The 19793-nt window shown below is 35.9% G+C and overlaps 1 protein-coding gene across 1 annotated transcript; it reads left to right on the top strand.

Annotated features, from left to right (window-relative positions):
- Positions 1–4047: 4047 nt before the first annotated feature.
- Positions 4048–9248, top strand: LOC140035333 (uncharacterized). Its single transcript, XM_072075930.1, has 8 exons — positions 4048–4204; positions 4312–4387; positions 4493–4647; positions 5084–5371; positions 5619–5748; positions 8584–8691; positions 8802–8904; positions 8992–9248. The coding sequence occupies exons 2-8, from the start codon at positions 4335–4337 to the stop codon at positions 9226–9228; spliced, it is 1074 nt and encodes a 357-aa protein (XP_071932031.1). The 5' UTR covers positions 4048–4204; positions 4312–4334; the 3' UTR covers positions 9229–9248.
- Positions 9249–19793: the final 10545 nt, after the last annotated feature.

Raw genomic sequence — 19793 nt, 5'->3', positions numbered from 1 at the left:
TTTTGAGGGTAAAATCCATGCTTGAAAAGTGAAGGTTAGCAGCTAGTTTGTTGCAGATTTTTTTTCTTTAGCAGTGGCCGAGAGTTACTGCAGAGATTTCCATCGTAACTTTGCATGAATGAATTGTAGAAATTTGTAGCAGGCATCTTCATGGATTGTGTGATGATTGTCTTGAAAACCCTTGTACAAATGTCTAATACTTTGGTTGCTTTGTGATTCAGTTTGTTAGCATGTTTTCATTGAATGTTCTGGTTTGAAGGTTTGAACAAAGGTTGAGAACCTCGGCTGTTTTGTCCTGGTTTTTTTTTTTTTTTTTGAAGACTCTCTGTTGGGATCACTAATGATAAATAGTTATTGCTTAAAGTTGACGATTTGGAATTCATGTGAGTTGAGTTGGCTATCAATGAACTTTGTGTATTCTCTGGGTTGCTATAAGCTACGGAAGTGGCAGCAGAAAATTGCAGAAGTAAAGAAGCCTTTGGCATTCGTTTGCATGCATGCAAAATGTTATAAAAATTGCACTTTAACCCCTCTAATTCCCCTTTGTTGCACTAAGGCCCAATTATGGGCTGATTCCTTGCAATTGAGTCTTTGGCAGCATTAACGTTTCAATTCATTTGGCTTGTGTGTCTTCATTGGTTACCATGTTTTGCTAAGGTGATATTTAATGCATGGATTTGTGAACCTTGTGTCTAAATGAGCTTGTGTTCGCCTATTTTCTTGAATTTTCTGAAATAAATTGGCTTTTGGCCTTTTTCTTGCTTTCGGACTTTCAAAGTTTTCTAAAATTTTTCAATTGGCTTTGAATGGTTGATTTATACTTGCAATTGAGTCCTTGGCGGATCCCTTTATTGGAAACTATGTAGTATTTGATTTCATTTAAATTGCAATTAGGAGAGATTTGGTGACTTTGTTATACTTTACTATTTGAGATACCGTGACCTTTTTATTGTTTTGAAGCCAATTTTCTTTCATTTGGACTCCATTCAAAAGGGGGCGGTATAATTTCTTTTATCCCTTTTTGTGTCTCTCCTATGTGATCTAATGTGCTAAGTGAAATTTGCATGTTTAATTTGCTTTCCTTGCCTCTCTTTAGTTCCTTTACTTTATTTACTCTTGCTTTTAGTAAGTTATTTTTTTAATGGGGTATGTGTACACCTCTTGGCTTGTAATAGTTTGGGATTTAATTATTTTATTCCTTTTCCCCTTTTAGATTCTAGTAGGCCTTCCCCCCTAAAAATGTAATAGTTAGGGCCTTAATTGCTTTGTGTGACTTGCATGCTTAAGTGCTACGTGTTAACTTGCTTTATTAGCCTCTTGCATCTAGTCAAGCATGCTAAGTGTTATGTGTTATGTGTTTATGAGTGTTTGGCATGTCTATTTGCTTTCTATAACCATGAATGAATGTGATGGATGAATGTACGTTTCCACTAGTCCAACGCTAGCAGGAATTCATAGAATGGGCTAGTCCAACGCTAGACCCTTAGGGATTTCTCTCGTGAGTCCATGCTTGCATGCTTCACTTCATTTCATGCATTTTTCTTAGTTTTTATCATTTGACATGCTCCTCGAACCCCTTTTCCCCTCATTTTAGGATTTTTGCATCTCATGCTAGTTATAGGGTACATTTGCTTGAGTGTCCCCTTTCGATAAGGGAAACGAGCGAGTATGGCTACAAAATAGCCTTAGCACGCTAGTTATCCTTTCTAATCAAAGGGAAAATTAAAGTCACAAAGTTAGGATTCCCCGTTCCCGTCTTGATGCATTCCTATAGGATTCATGCATTTTACTCATTCGCTATCACATACACTTCTACTTTATATTCTAACCCTTTTTCCACATTCTCACTTCACACTACCTTTGCACGTTTTCACTCAACTACTTACATTTTATACCATATCACTCGCACACATGCACTTTACATTATTTTCACATCATCATTCTTTACCCACCTTATCTTGTACATCCATTTGCACACTTCCACTTACACACTCTTGTTTTTATCACTTTTTCATTTCACACAAACTCACATTTTCACATGACATGCATTCGTTTCACTCATTTTTTACGTCATTTAGGATTATGTGTGACCTCTCCAAAGGGTCATTATTGGGTTTCACAATTAATGTGATTGGCACCACTCAACCTTTGAAGAGAAATTTTCCCCATGTCCCCTAGGTCTAGGATTTGCATTCATGTAGTACATCCAAATGTAATAAATTCTTTGGTTAAAACAAGAAAATTTTTGATTAAATCACGCAACTAGCCTTGGTTAGGTCGAAGGGGTGCCTTGGATTTTTATCCTTGCCTTCCCCTTCGTCAAATGTGACTCCCGAACCTTTTTCGTTGGTTTACGTGGACTAGGAGTCGTTCAAAAGGGGTTTCTTACTACTTTTTCCTATTATTCTAAAAAATTCATTTTTAGGTGACTTGGTACACCTTAACTCATTACCAAGTGGCGACTCCGATTTTTTTATTTCAAAAAACCCTTTTTAAACTATAATTTTGGGTCAAATCGTCGCATTCTCAAACCCCTATTTAGACCCATTTTTCTTTTAAATCACAATTCATTTTCCAATCACAAATTGAATCAAAAAATACATTTTTTAAACCATTTATTTATTTATATTTCAAAAAATGGGGCGCGACAATGTACTTGTATTTATACTTGTGCTTGACTTGTAAGTGTTGAGCGGCAGCATGTACCACACTCAATTCGAGTGGGAGGTGTCTCTCATTCCCGTCTCAATACTTTATCTTAATTAAATCGATTGAAGAGTTATCTCATCGATCCTAGTGTTGAGCAATAGCATGTATCACACTCAATTCGAGTAGGAGGTGCCTCTCATTCCCGTCTCAGTAGCTCTATCTTGATTAAGTCGATTGGAGAGTTATCTCATCGACCATATTTGTTCTTGCTTGGATATACTCAAGTATTCCCGCCATTGTTTCTGTTTGGTGTTCGGCTCCAGTGAGGGGTTTGTTTGGTGGACGAAAAACTGGTGTAAAATGGAAATCTACAAACATTGTTTTCTCTCTTTAAACGTTGACGGAGTGTCAACGGGTTTGGAACAAGTTAATGAAACGGGGAAATTGACTCTTAAGAACCATCTGTATCCTTTTACTTGAATGCTTTGTATGAGTTGTGGTGTTTACTTATTTCATTATTTGATACTTATATTTGATCGATTAAAAATTTAATTATGTGATTTGTGACTGTGTGACCTTTTGGCACCTCATTGTGAGAAAGCTTACCCTGTTACCCTTTGTTTTCCTTACAAGGGACAAAATTTTGAAAACGTGATTTTGGAAAAAGAGTTGAGTTAGTTTTAGTTTTATTTTGTTTAACCTCCTCTGTATTTGTATACTTCACATATGTTTGTATAAGTTTAGATACTTTGGCTTATATTTTAAGTTGAATCTTTAGCGACTCCATTGTATATAGTTTTGGTTGATGAATGGAAGTTAAATTGCGCGTTTTAGTACTTTATGTGAATTTTGATTTAGTAATTCTAGCGAGAGCTGGACAGGCAGTTCGCTAACCTTTGAGGTGATACGCCCTAAGAGAAGGTGGGATTGTTACATCAAATACGTTAGTTTTGACGATTTTCGTAATACTTTTCAATTTAGTTCAAACCACTAGGGATCGGATTATAAATTTTGAAATTACGCAAGATTTTTCTGCATGCTCGTTTAATTACAAGTAGTTGTTTTGTTTTTTACCCATGATAATATGGGTCATATTAAAAGTCTTAAAATAACCTCTAAAAGATACACTTAATAACTAAATAAATTTTAGTAATTCCCATCCTAATTTCTTTTGCCACTAAGTCCCTCATAAAACTTTTCATAAAAATTTCCCTCTACCTATTAGAAGGTAGATAAAACTAAAAAAAAAAAAAAAAAAATCACAGGCTTACAACTCTTGAAAGCCCTTGTTTGGATAGAGTATTATTTGAAATAATTATAGTAATACTTTTTGTGATATGATGTATGTAAAATAAAAAAAATGGATTGAAAGATATATTTACGATGCAACAAAATATTTTGATATCCAAACACAATCACCACAAATTAAAAAACCTTCCCAGCTCAAAAGCCACGAATCAAATTCCCTCCTAAGCCCTCGCTAATCCCCCACCAGAACCCAAATACAACAAAGAAGTTATCACTTTTGAGATTCTTCGATTGCCTCCCTTCATCTGTAATATTCAATCTATGCAATCTCTGTACAAAAGTTACTTCAATTTTTCAATTTTGTACACATCTTTCTTTTCAATTATGTATTCATATAGTTTTCGCTTAATTCAGGTGAATTTTGTCTGCTGAAAATCATGCCTGATGTGCATGCTCTCGTGAACGACTTTCTAATCAAGCTCAAAAAACGGTAATCCATATGAGATTATTCCCTCGAATTTTTCCAGAATATGAATTCTGTTTATTTATTTGTTTGTTCATTTTCTGGGTTCCATTTTGTTTGTGATTAAACTAGTAAAATTGAAGGCTCAAAGGCCACGGCGAAGGTAACCGCGGAAGTGCTGAGGTCATTCATTTCGCAGCAGAGGCTTCCCAATACAAACCAGGCCGGAGCACTAATTGACGCTGTTAAAGCTGTTGGAGAGCAGCTAATAGCTGCTAATCCTGTTGGTATGTAAAATGAAACATTATTTGTTTTCTGTTTTTCTTTCTTTTTTTTGTAATTTTTAATATAATAATTGTAGTTTGCGGCTTTTCAATTCTATGTTAGTTTAAAAACTGGTTAGGTATTTTATTTATCACTGATAAAACTGTTTAGGGTATTTTATTTATCAATGATGCAAGGATAAAGAGTAATTATTTCTGGCTGAGCTTAAACGGAAAAGGAAAAAAAGATGGTGCAAAACAGAAAAGAATTAACTGAAATGAAATGTATATGTATAAAAATCCGTTGTGCTGTGATTGTACGTTTTCATCTCGAAAATAATTGAATAGGGTGGAGAAAAGTGATACATAATTTTATACATAATTGGGGCACTTATACCATAATTTGCTTACAGTAATTTGTTGCTTGCTTTTTCACGATATTGGATATAACTGGTTGCAGAGCTTGCTGTTGGTAATGTTGTAAGGCGTGTTTTACATATCATTAGAGAGGAGGATCTCTCTCTCACTGCAGCTGCAATTGGCGGGCTGAGTCTGTCTGCTGGAAGTGACGATGAAGATGATGTTGGGCATGATGAACATCCCGCTTTATCAGCAGCAGCTGTTGCTGCTGCTGCCAGAAGCACTTTGAGGCCTCCCTCCTTGCAAACGCTTCTTGAGGATGTACCACATACAGCAGCTGTTCCTCATACATCTTCTTCAGGAGGCGATTCTGAGGGAAAAAGCAAATGTAAGTATACCATTTTCTCCATTTATATAAATAATCCCATTATTGGTTTCTAGGCGGTTGAATGTGAATTCTTGGTGATTATAGATCCAAGCACCTTGGTTTCTCTGCGGTAGCCATCATGGCTAGTGATTATTCAGTAGTTTACCTATGCTGGTCACCTTGTGTACTTACAAACCATAATTTAATATGTTGGTGTTGCTTTTAAGTGTCTCGGCATTTGACGTGTGCTGCTAATATTTGTTCTCAGCTGCTGATAAGAATTCAAGCACAAAAAGGCTAAAGCATAATGTCATTGAGGCAGTTAATGAACTGATTCAAGACATAGTCACTTGCCATGAACAGATTGCTGAGCAAGCTGTGGAGCATATACATCAAAAGTATCTTTCTTTAATGCTTTTGTGAAAGTTCTTTTATACTTCTAAATACCACTTAAGTTTGTTTTACGTCATCAATCATAGTGGGAACAGGAAATATGTGCTCATGTTATTTATCATATTCTCAAATGAATGAGTATGATCAATTAAAGTTACCTTTGTCATACTAGCATGTTTGTTTGGTTGGCTGGCTGTGGAACTAAGTTCAATACATGCTATTGCAGAAGTCCAGTTACAAGATTCTGTGGGATATGGCTGAAATATTGCCTTCATGTTGGCTACCCACACTAGCTAAAAATGCATTGTGGGAATTGGATTATATATTCTCTAGATAATTTGTTTTCCTTTTATTGGTTTGATAGAACTTCATTGAACTGAAGTTGCCTTTGCTTTTCTGAAGACAATAGGAAATTGTCACTTACATCTTTGATTAAATCCATTTTCTTTGGGAGTACTAGATTGATCTTTGCAATTTTCCTCAAGACTGCTAACTTCATTAAGTTACTATTGACAAATCTAGCTTTGAGTTCTATCTTAATTTTTGTAAAATTGGGTAAAGTATGTCACTGTAAGTTTGTCATAACTTAATGACATTTTGCTGTGAAGGAGGATAATAACAACTCAGCTTTATGAAAAAGTAGGTTGTAGTGTGCTTTTTCTCAAGAGAGTTGATGAATGTCTTACCATGTAATGTTTATAGTCATTGAACTGAGGGCTTTGTTTTTTCATTATCTTGTGTTTCTTGATTGTTTTTCATTGTGTTCATTTATTTCTTTTCCCAAAAGTTTTGTTTGGTAGTGCTTGCTTGGAATTATGGGAGCAATTGATCTTAGTTGAGTTTTAAGTGAATAAGCTTTTCTGAAGCTGAATTCAAATGATTGGACTTGATTGCCAGGGGGTTTTCACATCCTCTGTCAAGCTGGATTTGGTTAGAAAACCTTTAGAATTGATTATTTAGATGCAATATATGTAAGCTTATGTTCCTTTGGAGTTCTTTTCAGCCTTGCTAGGTCTGTTAAAATTGATTAATATGCATGAACAATTAGCCTCCATATGATTGGAAAGATATGGGAAACATTAAGGTATTGTCCCGAAAGAAGAGAATAATCAATATTAGGAATTTTCCCATGTTGTCAGAGTTGAATTTATTATCATTGAAAATGCCTACAATAAAAGGTCAACAAAGGTATTGGCGATCCCAGTGAACTCGTACAGACTTTGGACTAACTAATCTTGGCTTACCTGCTTGTTTAAGGAAAGTGTGGCAACATCCTAATTATAAAACTCAAGCGGGTAATGGTGGTGTCTTTTTAGCTGAGCTTATTATAATGATTAGTATTTTCGAACTACCAGCTCAAGGAGAAATTTACATTAGCCAGGTTATATAAATTGATGCAGCACAAAGAATCTTTAAGGTTAGAAGATAGTTTCAGCATTTTAAGCTCTCAAAATCCGAGAATAAGAGTGTAGAAGTTGGAGTTCAGGAGGAAGCAAGAGAGTGAGAGAAGGAGAAGTAAGAAGCTCTAGGAGTTCCACCTAGACTTCCTTTTGTATTAAGCATATGAGCGTAGGTTGCCTTCATCTCTGTAAGAAAGCAAAGTTGTTGTCAAAATGCTCAATAAAAGACAATTTCTTTCCATTTCAACCTTCGTAAGCTATTACAACTGACATATATAGAGAAAGAGCTAGCCTTCTGTGCAGAGACGTTTTAAGCACCAAGGGAGCATTGAAGCTAAGAAAATTTAACAACTAAGAAAGCACTCAGTGAAAAGATGTACATCCCCAATTAGATTTGCCACCCGTAGGGGGCGACCACCAAATTTGAGTTCTTATGTCCAACGCTTAGACTTCTAGAAACTCTTAATTTCAGATAATACGTATGCTACCTCTAGTTGATTAAAATAAAGGAAAGCACATGGAATCAATTAAAAAAAAGCAAGGAGCTCCAGGCTGTTGCTTTCTGGAATTGTCCAAACAGTAATAGTTTTTTTCTTCGCATTCTGCACATCAGCAGTAGAGCCTTCTTCAGCTATGACTTTATAGAAATCTCAGTGATAGCTTGTGTGCTCATAGACATGGTATGGATCTTGCTCTCAGTTAAAGGGAAAGCTAATGGCTCAGCAAATGGCCTATCAGTATGATCTTGCACTCTTGCCAAATATGGTATATTAGCTATTTCTGTATTACTGAATTGGGTGATCTAAGATCCCATATGTTTATTGCAACATGTGGTTCAACTGTATGACGGCTTGGTTAGTATCCTATGCCTAGCACACTACATTTTGAGCAAGCAGTGATTTCGGCTGCTTACCTTTCTATGGGTAACTGTTAGGTAACATTGGCCAGCTTGCCTTCATTGCTTCTCAGTATCTTCTTCACTCTTGTCTCTGTTTTTTCTTCAAGCTTACCTTGCATGTCCATTTCAATCCCTATAAATACCGAAAATTCAAACCTCCATAGAGATAATCATCTCTTACCATTGCATAAAAGTATGGTTCAGACCATTTGCTAGAGTGTATGGATATGTGATTGAAACTAGAATGAAATAGAACCAAATATGAATATAGGCAAAGGAGTGTGTTGGTTCACGTTTTTGCAGCCTGAGATCTAATTGGAAAATGTTTGTAGTAGCTTGAGCTTAAGTCTAGCTCAATAAAAGCTAGTCAAGAATTGATTCAATTGAGGTCCAGTATTTACATTTTGTTTGTCTTTCAATATGTCGAAGTTTATGTGGTGCTACCCCTTTGAACCTTTTAAGTAGTATGTTAGTGTATTTGATATGATACTAGTTGATTTTAATCTGATTATCTGTTGGTTCTTATGTATCTTTTGTTTCAGTGAGGTAATATTGACTTTGGGCAGTTCAAGGACGGTAGTGGAATTTCTGTGCGCTGCAAAAGAGAAAAAGAGATCATTTCGTGTATTTGTTGCAGAGGGTGCTCCAAGGTGAGACAAGAGGCTAATTACTTTGTCAGATACCAAAATACAGCTTCTAGTATGTTTCGGTTCCCAGTATTTCCCACTCTTTTAATTGATTCATCTTCCGCTAAAATCAGATATCAGGGACATACCCTCGCAAAAGAGCTGGTTACAAGGGGGCTTCAAACCACAGTAATTACCGATTCTGCTGTCTTTGCAATGATTTCCCGTGTGAATATGGTATGCAGTGATTGTGGCTTATTGATTATTTTCTTTTTTAAATTCCATCATGCTTTTCACTTGATTATTTTTTTTTCCTTTTTTAAGGTTATTGTTGGAGCTCATGCTGTGATGGCTAATGGTGGGGTTATAGCACCTGTTGGATTGAATATGGTGGCATTAGCAGCTCAAAGGCATGCAGTCCCTTTCGTTGTACTTGCAGGAATTCATAAGGTCTGTTGGTGTCAAAACTCAGTTCAAGCAATAAATTACAAGATCAACTTGATTAATTTGCAGAGAATGGATGTAGTTACTACAGCTTGTAGTTCGTTTCAGAGCGAATGAACTTGAAGTTTTGGATATTACTTTTGATACATGAAAAGTAATAAGGGAGTAAGATTTAGAGGAAGAAGGTGAAATTTTCTCGGCTAAAGGAGAGGGGAGGGTTTCGGCCAAGAGGGAGAGGAAGAAAGAGTGAGTTTTGTGAGTTTTGTGTGTTTTTTGTGATGTGAAATGGGGAAAGAAAGAAGTGACATAAAGCCACTTTTTATGGTGCAAAAGTCAACCTGTGAATAGTGGTTCATTAATGCTCCTAATTGAGTTTAACTCAAATCACTCATCTCTAATCCCTCAATTAACTTTTTTTAGTCTACAATTGATCATTCTTAACTCTCCAAGACCGCTGCACTCTCAAACCAAATATTGCCTCGAAAAATGTGTTTTCTCAAATTTTTACTAATTGGGCTACAGAAAAATTAAGATTAAGGGCAAATATGTTAAAAATATAAAATGAGACAATGAACCATGCAAATGCAATTAAAATGAATGAAATAAATTAATTGGAGTAAATGAATAAATAAATAACTAGATAAGCCAGTAAAAGAAAATTTTGGGTCCTCACAGTATGTCCGTTATCGGGCTTTTAACTTCATGCCTTCGTATAATTGGTAGTTTCATGCAACCTTGCGTAGCTCGCACAATATATGGATGATTGTCACACTTGCCGATGCGCATACCTGCGTCCGTGTTTGTTGTAGTAACGACCACCGTAGATTGAGTAGTGACATAATTACCAAGCACAGTATTCCCCATATTATGAATGGTCCAGTGTACAAAATCAAGGAAATTCAGACATCGGTGAAACAGGTATTTCATTGCGATGTGTCATATAAGAAGCTTGGTATGCTAGACGCCGTGCCATTGATATATTAAATGGGGATTGGCCGACATCTATATCACAACTACCGACATATATTCAGGAGTTACAACGGTCCAATCCGGGTACAATAGTTGTGTGGAACCATCATCCATTGAGTACCCCTTCCACAATAATTTTTGATTATATATTTTGGGCACTTGCTCCTGCAATCCAAGCCTTCCGCCATCTGAAACCGGTCATATGCGTGGATGGTATCTTTTTTGAAAGGACCTTATCGGGGAAAACTTCTTATCGCCATAGGTTTTGATGCTAACAACTCAATGTTTCCCTTGGCATTTGCCTTAGTTGATGAGGAGAATAATCGGAGTTGGTCTTGGTTCGTGAGGCTATTACGCATTCACGTGTATTGTGATGTGCAAAATATATGCATTATTTCTTATCGTCACCACGGTATCATTAACACAATGCGTACACTCGAAGAGTATCAAGAGCCATTAGGGGTGCACCAATTCTGTTTGATTCATATTCGGAGCAATTTCACACAAAAATTCAAGAATAAAAGGTAAATTGTCTTTGGACCCTTACATATTAAACATGTTTTCATGTTTCATTGGTCATTGTTTTGGTATCAATCCCATTCTGATAATATTTTACGATGCCGGGTAGGTTTAAAAGCCTGATATTCGCCGCTGGTGTGGCAAATCAGCCATGCAAGTATGAGGAATTCATAAATGTGATTTTCTCCCTAAATATGGAGGCATATGCATGCCTAACTAATGGATCAGTCGAACCCAAGCAATGGGCTCTGTGCAAAGCTGAGGGATATCGGTGGGGGCACATATCGACAAATATGGTTGAATGTTTCAATAATTTACTGAGGGACGCTCGATTGCTGCCAATTACTTCATGTATACGATTCACATTTAACCAAACAGTTGATCTGTTTATCAAAAATCACAAGGCTTCATGGGATCAGGTATACACCCTCCCATAGAAATCTTGGGATAAGTATGTCAAAAATGAAAAAAAAAAAAAGGAGGGCACATGCAGTTCAAGTGTTCGATCACAAAAGGGGTATTTACAGCATCACGACTGCTTATCGACAAAGCCATCAAGGAGGTAATGTCCAGACTGTTGACATTGAAAATCGCACATGTACATGTGAAAAATGGAGAGAATTGCGCTTCTTATATTCACATGCCATGGTTGCGTGTTTTAGGTGTGGCATTAGTCCAATGACGCTTGTCACTCCTGAACATACATTTTTCGCTTATCAGGCTACATTCCGCGATCCTTTTCAATCGTTAAGGGATTCAAAATATTGGCCCATAGCGGAATTAAAGCTGAATATTATAGGAGATCTGTTGAAACAAAAGATGCCAGAACCATTGAAAACTATTAGGATTAGAAATCAGATGGATAAAAGATATCCTGATGCACCACGTCGGTGCAGTAGCTGTTTACAGCCGGGTCACACTGCCCCTAATTGTCCATATGCCGGTTACTTTCATAAATAACATTTTGTCTGAGTTATGGTAGAAGTTTGGGCTAGTAACTAAGACCATATTCCCTCCTATTTGATGTGAATTGCTATTTTGTAGTAATAAATGTTGAATTTTCTATATTGTCTAATACGATGAATTATTAATTGTAAAGCATATCAATATTTATGTAATTTTTTTTAAAACAGGATTTAAAATGGAGCGATGGAACACAATCACAGCACCCCTCATCCTGGACCCTTGGATGGGAGTGTTTTATATCTACAATTCGAATATAGCTCCGCTATCGTTTTTCAAGGGACAGGTGTGGATTTAAATATTTGGCGCTGTGATAAGAGGTTTTTTCAACCTCTGATAGATTTAGATGCACGGGTTGCTCAATACATCGATGCTGCTAGCTTTTATGGCATTCGCAGAGTCAGTTATTTCACAGTTGATCATGGCCTTATAAATATGCTTGTGGAGCGTTGGAGGCAAGAGACACACACTTTTCACCTTCCAATTATAGGAGTGGCGATAGTAACTCTGTAGGATGTGGAGGTTTTATGGGGTTTTCGCATTGATGGTCTACCAGTTATATTAGTACACAGTAGACGTAATTTATTACAGCGCAAACAGTTGGTTTATGACATTTTAGGATATTGGCTAGAAGAAAATATGCTCTACCACGGTCGTCTAAAGCTATCATCTATATCCTGACGGTTGAGTACATCACTGCCTGCAGATGCTTTTGATGAGATGGTTCGCTAGTATGCCTGTATATACATCCTGATTTTATTAGGTGGATTGCTATTTGCAAATTCGTGTTAAAATCTCGTCAATTTAAATTGGCTAGACTATGTTCGTGATTTGGATGCCATGAGCCAATATAGCTGGGGGTCCACAATGTTGGCTTGTTTGTACTCACAAATGTGCCACGCATCGCTTGCTGCTACGATCACAACTAGAGGTCCGTACTTGTTACTACAGTTTTGGGCGTGAGAGGTGATTCTCGTGATTTGTCCTGATGTGCTCTTATGTTCTGAAATTAGGGATTTTCCTAGAGGAGGGAGATGGACCGCCGAACGAACAGGGATTGACCCTTCTAGCCAATCTAGCACACATTATCATGAGCAGCTGGCTTTATTACAGATGGATCAGGTATTTTCTCTTATATCTCAATTAAAGTTTTTTTATAGTAATCTCGCAATTTTGGTCCACACCTAAAAAATTGTTATGGTATCAGTTTATCTGGATGCCGTATAGCAATGGTATACTGGCTAGTCTACTTAATTACTACAAACGGGGGGAGCGCATATGGCGGGCAAGAGCCCCTCTTATATTCTGGCACATCATCGAGCTATATTGTCCTGATCGTGTCATGCGTCAATTTGGCATGAGGCAAAAAATTCCGGAACCAGTTGATACTAGTCGGGGTGGCTTACACCAATTAAATCTTTTCGGTTATCTTGGAAGAAATTGAGCTCATTTTCATAGGGGTTGGATAGGATACTGGAATGTGCGTGCAAATGCAGAAGTACCTGGTGTGCCTACAACCACATTCAGGCTTTCGAATAAGTATCTCGAGTGGTATCACAATCACACCATTCTGTACATTACGTTTCCTATCCCGCAGCATGCACAGTTTCGACAAATGTTGTATGGAGTTTCTGACCAGTTTGAGTATTTAGTAAATTACTACTATCTCAAAATTTAATTTATTTACTATTGGATAATGATTGGTAATAGTTTCTCCATTTTTTACAATGTCAGTGGGTACTATGCAGCGCATTGGCCGCCAATCGCATGATGCATTTGAACTTAATGACACTGAAGGTCGATTTCATCCATGTCTACTGACCATTGTTGATGGGGCATATGAATCAATGCAATACCTCTAGTGCTTTGATCGCATGGTAGTTGGTGATTTTGATTCTTTCGATCATAATCCTCCCATGTCACAAGGAATTTCTATCCAAAATCCCGTGTGACCTACACAAGGTGGACCATCATCTACTAGAAGTTGATGGCACAAGCATGGCTTGCAAGACCAAGTCATCGGCGAGACGAACATTCAAAACACCGAGGCGGGCACTCAGTCTTGACACAACCCGACTAGTAATCAATTTATCACATCTGTGCCTTTGACGATGGCAGATACCCATGCTATGCCACCTAGATAGAATATATCGGCCTTTAACCCTCAGGTCACATCATTCCTACACTCACCGCATATTGGTCTAGATGCCACATCTTTATCACAGTTTCCACCTTTTGGTACACATCCCACGCCCTCTCCTTGTTTTCCTATATTTGGTGGACAATTTCCATCCTCATCACATGAGCCTCCATTTGGATACGCTGCCACTACAGTGGCCTCATCTTCTGCTTCTGAACTACATCCAATATTCACTTCTCTTAGCGGAATGAGTGGTACGTCTCCTATTTTAGACCTTCCCAATTATTACAGTCTTAGGTAGCTTATGACAGTACCTACGTCAATCCAGCTTGTATCTACTACTGGATATGGTCAGTCGGGAGATTTTGTCACATATCGTTCTCAAAACGATTATGATAGCAGTACGACTACAGAGTCGGTTGAGGAGGAGGACATAGGACTTGATGTGCTTCCATAGATTTTGCACCTCCAATCGATGCACCGCAGGAGCCAATAGTTCTTCGTGAACATTGCAGAGGACAGCCCAAAAAATTTTGCTGTCCGTTCACAACATCAGGTGATAAAAGCAAGGGTAAAAGGCGCATCGAGCGTTGATATGATCATTTCCTGTACAAGTTTTTAAATTTCAAATATTTGAATATAGAGGGATTTAGCGTTATTTTAACCTATTACTATTTGAATGTTTATCGTTATTTTTAAATTTCACCATGTCACGTTATCAATTTTTTCTTCTTTTCTTTTTTTTTTTTTGCCTTTTTTGTTTTTATATTGATAAATTTATATTTATAAAATTATAGTGTACATTAAAAATTACATAATAATTTTAACAAATTATTTTTCAACAATTTGAGAATTGCATCTTATTGTAAATTGAATGAGATTTTTTGTTTAAAAAACCTTGTTTTAGTTTAACATAAGATAAGAATAATTATTGATTTAACAAATTTGTTTTCATCTTTTTCTTACGTTTCAACTTTGAAACGTAAATTAATTAACTAAAAAGACTGTCGGGTTTAGTACGTCAGGTAGCATAAGTTTGTAATTAAAAAAGTTTTTCTTCTTTTCATTTTTTTGCCTTTCTGTTTTTATATTGCATATTAAATTTACATTTATAAAATTATAGTGTACATTAAAAATTACTTTTTTTGTTTAACAACCTACTATCATATTTACTTCTACCTCTATTCTTATACTCAGTCACTGCCCTTTAATAATTTATTGGTATATTTTATTTGGATAAATATCAATTTTCTATACATTTTATAGCAAAAAATTAATATCAAATCTTATACATAATAATTTTAACGATTATTTTTCAACGATTTGAGAACTACATCTTATTGCAAATTGAATGAGATTTTTTGTTTAAAAAACCTTTTCTAGTTGAACATAAGATAAGGATAATTATTGATTTAACAAATCTGTTTTCATCTTTTTCTTACGTTTCAACTTTGAAATGTAAATTAATTAACTAAAAAGACTGTCGGGTTTAGTACGTCAGGCAGCATAAGTTTTTAATTAAAAAAATTTTTCAAACCTTAGGGGAGTTCGGTGAAGTTGTCAGAAACCTCAAGAGAGATTTATGAAATTATCCCGACAATAAAAACTAAGACAACAATTCAGGACTTAAATAGATGTTCTATGAGTATCCATTATGTGCCATTGGAAAAATGCAGAAATTCAATATACGTACCAACACGAAAATGAATACAAAATCTAGAATTCCGGATAAGGCAGCTACAGACCTTGCATAAGCATTTTTGATTTCATCTAATTTCAACTTCTCATAACTATAATGGTCAGCTAGCATCCTACAAGAATGATCGCTTATTATAGATAGGTTGATTTTGGCCAACAATGATGCACACCGAATATATTCCTTGACTTGCTCACTATATTTCTTAGGGTTAATTACAATTAATCCCCTTAAGGTATATCTCATTTCTCACTTTACCCCCATAACGTTTAATTTTGCTCACTTAATCCCCTATACAACGAAATTACCCTTTCCATCTTTTGATTTTTCATTTACCCCTTTTTCCTCTTTTTATTTCTTTTTCTCTTTCTTCTCTCTTTCATCCTTCCCAATAGAAAAACTCCATCTTAATGGAAATATTATTTTGAGTTTGTAATTGCATTTGTGGGTGAAGGTATAAAAGGCATCAAAAATTAATTTTGATCTTTTGTATGATTGCACGTGTCACAAATTTCAATTGATAATTATTAATCAGATCACAATTTCATCTTATTGATATTTTCTTGAGAATAAAATGAAAAACTAGAAAGGAAAGAGGAAAAATCAAAGTTAAAAGAATTGAAAGGCTAAATAATTGTATTTTAGAAAAGTAATTTGAATATTTTTTAATCGTTTAAGGAAAAGATATATCTCTACAATTCCTCTATTTTAATTTCAATAATTAAGATGAAGATTTTCATGGGAAAGAGGAAGAATTAAAGAAACAGTAAAGAGGCAAATGAAAAAATAAAAAAGAAAAAGTAAGAGTTTAGAATAATAGAGGTATATTTTTGTCCAATGGAGGATAAAGTGAGACAAAAAAATTGTTAGGAGATAAAGTAAAAAATGAGATATATTTTAAAGGAATTAATTGTGATTTACCTTATTTCTTATGTTCAATTTGTAACTGGTCCAAAGCATCAAAAGTAGCGTCCGCCTCCCTGACCATGAATTTATGGTCTTGAATGTCCAATGACCTGAGAAGAGTAAAAAGATCACTTTGGAGTTGCTTCGCACCCTTAACAAATGCTTCTGATACTAACTTTCTCGTGATATTAGTGTTTGGATACAAAATTTATCCCAAATAATATTTCGCTTGCATCATAAACACATTTTTCAACTCACCTTTTTATATTCCCAACTACCTTTTTATCTCACATACATCACATCATAAAAAGTGCTACAGTAATTATTCCAAATAATATTTCAAATAATACACTATCCAAATAATTAATTGTTTTCTTCAGTGCCCAAGAGTTGAGCGGATGTTGAAGAAAACATTCCGGTCAATTGAATCTTACCTCACACGTCTAATCAGGCCAGGAGGCCACCTTTGTTTGTCGACTTTTGTAGCTACTGTCGGGCTGACATCCCAGCAGCACTGACACAACATAGCCCGGCAGTCAGTCTATTTTTTTTAAAAAAAAATTTCACTGCTGCCGGCAACCAGTGGTTTTTTTTTAATTTTTTTTTTGGATTTTGCTGTCGGGCTGACAGCAATAGTTGTAGAATTGGCCCTTGTCAAATCACTAGATGTCCAATTTTTCTTTTTTCCAGCAATATTGTGAGTGATTAGCCAATCTATATAACATATATAGAATTTTAAAAGTTAAGTTGGGTCATTTGACCCACTTGGAGCCACATAACTCGGCTCCTAGTACAAATCAAAGACAGTTGTTGAATGTTATAGTTTGCATTTAACCCTTTCAGAATCATAAGCTATAGATTTAATAGATTATTCGCAGAACTTGAATTTCGTTAGCCCTGCTCATGACTTCTCACCGGTTATGAGATTTTTTTTGGAGTCCACTCTTATCATTGTAAAGAAGCTTTAACTTAACTAATTAAAGAGAAAAAAAAATAAGAGCCCTCTAGAAATAAGATACTTGGGATTTGCAATTGGCTTTAGCATGATGTGTTGTCACAAGTTCTAACCTCTTACAAAATTGCAATTAAATGGAATGCTAACACTACAAATGAATGGAAATGATATTTGTGCGCACACAATTATTCATAGTTGAGTTATCAAAAGATAAATCATGGAAACAAAGATCCTGTTTAGATATAGATTTTATTTGTAAAAAAAAATATTTGCTCACATCACAAATACATTTTTCAATTACCATTTTATATTTTCAATTATTTTTTCATCTCACATTCTGTGAGGCCCCAGTCAGTTCGTAAGTTGATATTAGGGTCATTTATTATTCGGTGTGGTGAAATTAAGGTTTTAGGGCTAAGGAGAAACCCTAAGCTTGGCTAAAATTGAAAACCCTAACTTTGCTTATGATAAAACCCTAGTTTATGCGGTATTCTAGTGTGTGTTTTGGCACAAGAAAAAAATAGGATTCGTTATAGTTTACAGAGGTTTAACAAGTTTGAAAATGGTTAGTAAACTCTAGATTAGCAAATCTCTAGTGTTACAATATTAGAAAGGTTAAGTGGAGTTTTATTTATCGCCCGTCTTTTTCCACATTTTCTTTATTAGAAAAATTTCCCAGATAATTTTTATGAGTAAATATAGGTTTTAGATGATTTTTCTAGTATCGGTTAGTTTTTGAGAAATTAAGAACGTATATCGGACGTGGGACCCACTAGTGCGGTAAGTTCGGAAAAATTCGGCCAGTTAGGTTAAGTTTTGGATATTGGATTTAATTTACCGGGTGTTATGAGATATTTAAAGGTACCAAGTGGATAGGTGTAAGAGAGACAAAAAAAAAAGTTAGGCAAGCATTAAATATGGTGACAAGTGTCACCAAATGGTTGGAGGAACTTTAAGACCACTATTCATTGTCTTACCATTGACCAAATAAATCATAAAAATCACCAAAAATTCCCCATTTTTCTCTAAGACTTGGCCGGCCCTCTCTCTCAAGAAAGGAAGAAAGAAAACTCTCCAAGTTTGCTTCAATCTTGCTTCAATCAACTCACTCAACCTTCCAATCTTGTTTGTGCTCCATAAAACCACTTAAGGGAGTGATAGTGAAGTGTTGTGTGGAGTTATTTAGAAAGTTAAGAGGACCTATTGCTCCCTCTCTCTTGTTTCTAAGGTGAGTTGTGAAGAACCACTTTCCTTCCTCTAATGATACTTAATTTGTGATTAGTGGTAGTATAAGGTGCAATATTATGGATTACATCTTGATTTGTGGTTGAAGTAGTGAAATTTTCTATTTATTGGTGATTTTTCTGTTTTAATATGAACATGATTGTGTGGCTATCTATGATGATTGGAAATGGTATGTAATGACTCTAGGAGGTGGAAAAAGTGATTAATTACAACCAATTTCTGTTTGGAAGAAAAGTACACAAGTTAGGGTTTTTGTGAAGTTAACATTCTGCCCGGTTTTACAAGTCCTAGTTAGAGGCCGAATTGGCCTTGGTTTAAAACATGAAAGTTGTAGGGAATAATATTTTAGAGGTGCCTACAAAATTTCAGGTCAATCGGAGTAGCGTAGAATGAGAAAAGTTGAAATTACCCTTGCTGTCCTGGTTTTACCCGAATGTAAGCATTTCGCCTGTAATTGGTTGTTTTGGCTGGTATTGCTTCGGAATTAGTTGTTAAGGTCTTCTGATGATTTGTAGCCCTGTTTCTAAGCTTTCGGATGGCTTTGGAATTTCTAGATTTGAACTTAAGTAGGTTGAGTTATGCTGTTTCCAGCAGAATACGTTTTGTGAATCTGTTTTTCCGGTTTTGGTATAGTATCTTGCATTTTTGACCTTGTTACACTCAAAACTGGACAAAGTTTCCTTCTTCAACATTGTATCCATTTAAGTCCTGGATATTCCTGTAAAATTTCAGGTCAAACGGATTAGGGTATTCTGAGTTATAGACAAAATACTCAAGCCTGTTTTGAACATCAGATTCTGTGCGTTTTTAGTTTAGCTTCTGCCCGTGACTTTTTCGGTTTTGATACCGTACGATCTGGGTGTTGACTCCTTCATAAGAAATGTAGATCTTGGTTTTAGCTTCAAAAAGTATAAAGTGCGTCAAAATCCGAGTTCCGTAGCTCCCGTTATAACCAAAACAAGATCGATCGTCAGAACTGCCTTGTATCTGGACAGTTCTGACGGGTACTTTGACACTCAAATTTCGTTCTGTTCTGAGTGGATTCAGGTCTTGGCCAAAACATCAAAGTTTTAGCCTTATGTCTCATATTTCTAATGCCTTTGGAATTTCCTTATTTGGATTTGTGACCTGGGAGTTACGGTCCAGGAAACATACCCTGTCCGTTACTCTAGAGTGCGAATTCCTGAAACGGTTTTCTATACTTTCGACCTATTTCCGTCTAGATCCGGATTGAGGTGTCTTTATGAAAATTGTAACCCTTCCTCTTAGCTTCGCAATGGTACCTATGT

The sequence above is a fragment of the Coffea arabica genome, chromosome 2c (assembly GCF_036785885.1).
Source record: "Coffea arabica cultivar ET-39 chromosome 2c, Coffea Arabica ET-39 HiFi, whole genome shotgun sequence".
Lineage (NCBI taxonomy): Eukaryota > Viridiplantae > Streptophyta > Magnoliopsida > Gentianales > Rubiaceae > Coffea > Coffea arabica.
The sequence above is the reverse complement of the archived record's forward strand: the minus strand, read 5'-3'. Positions and strand labels throughout refer to the sequence as shown.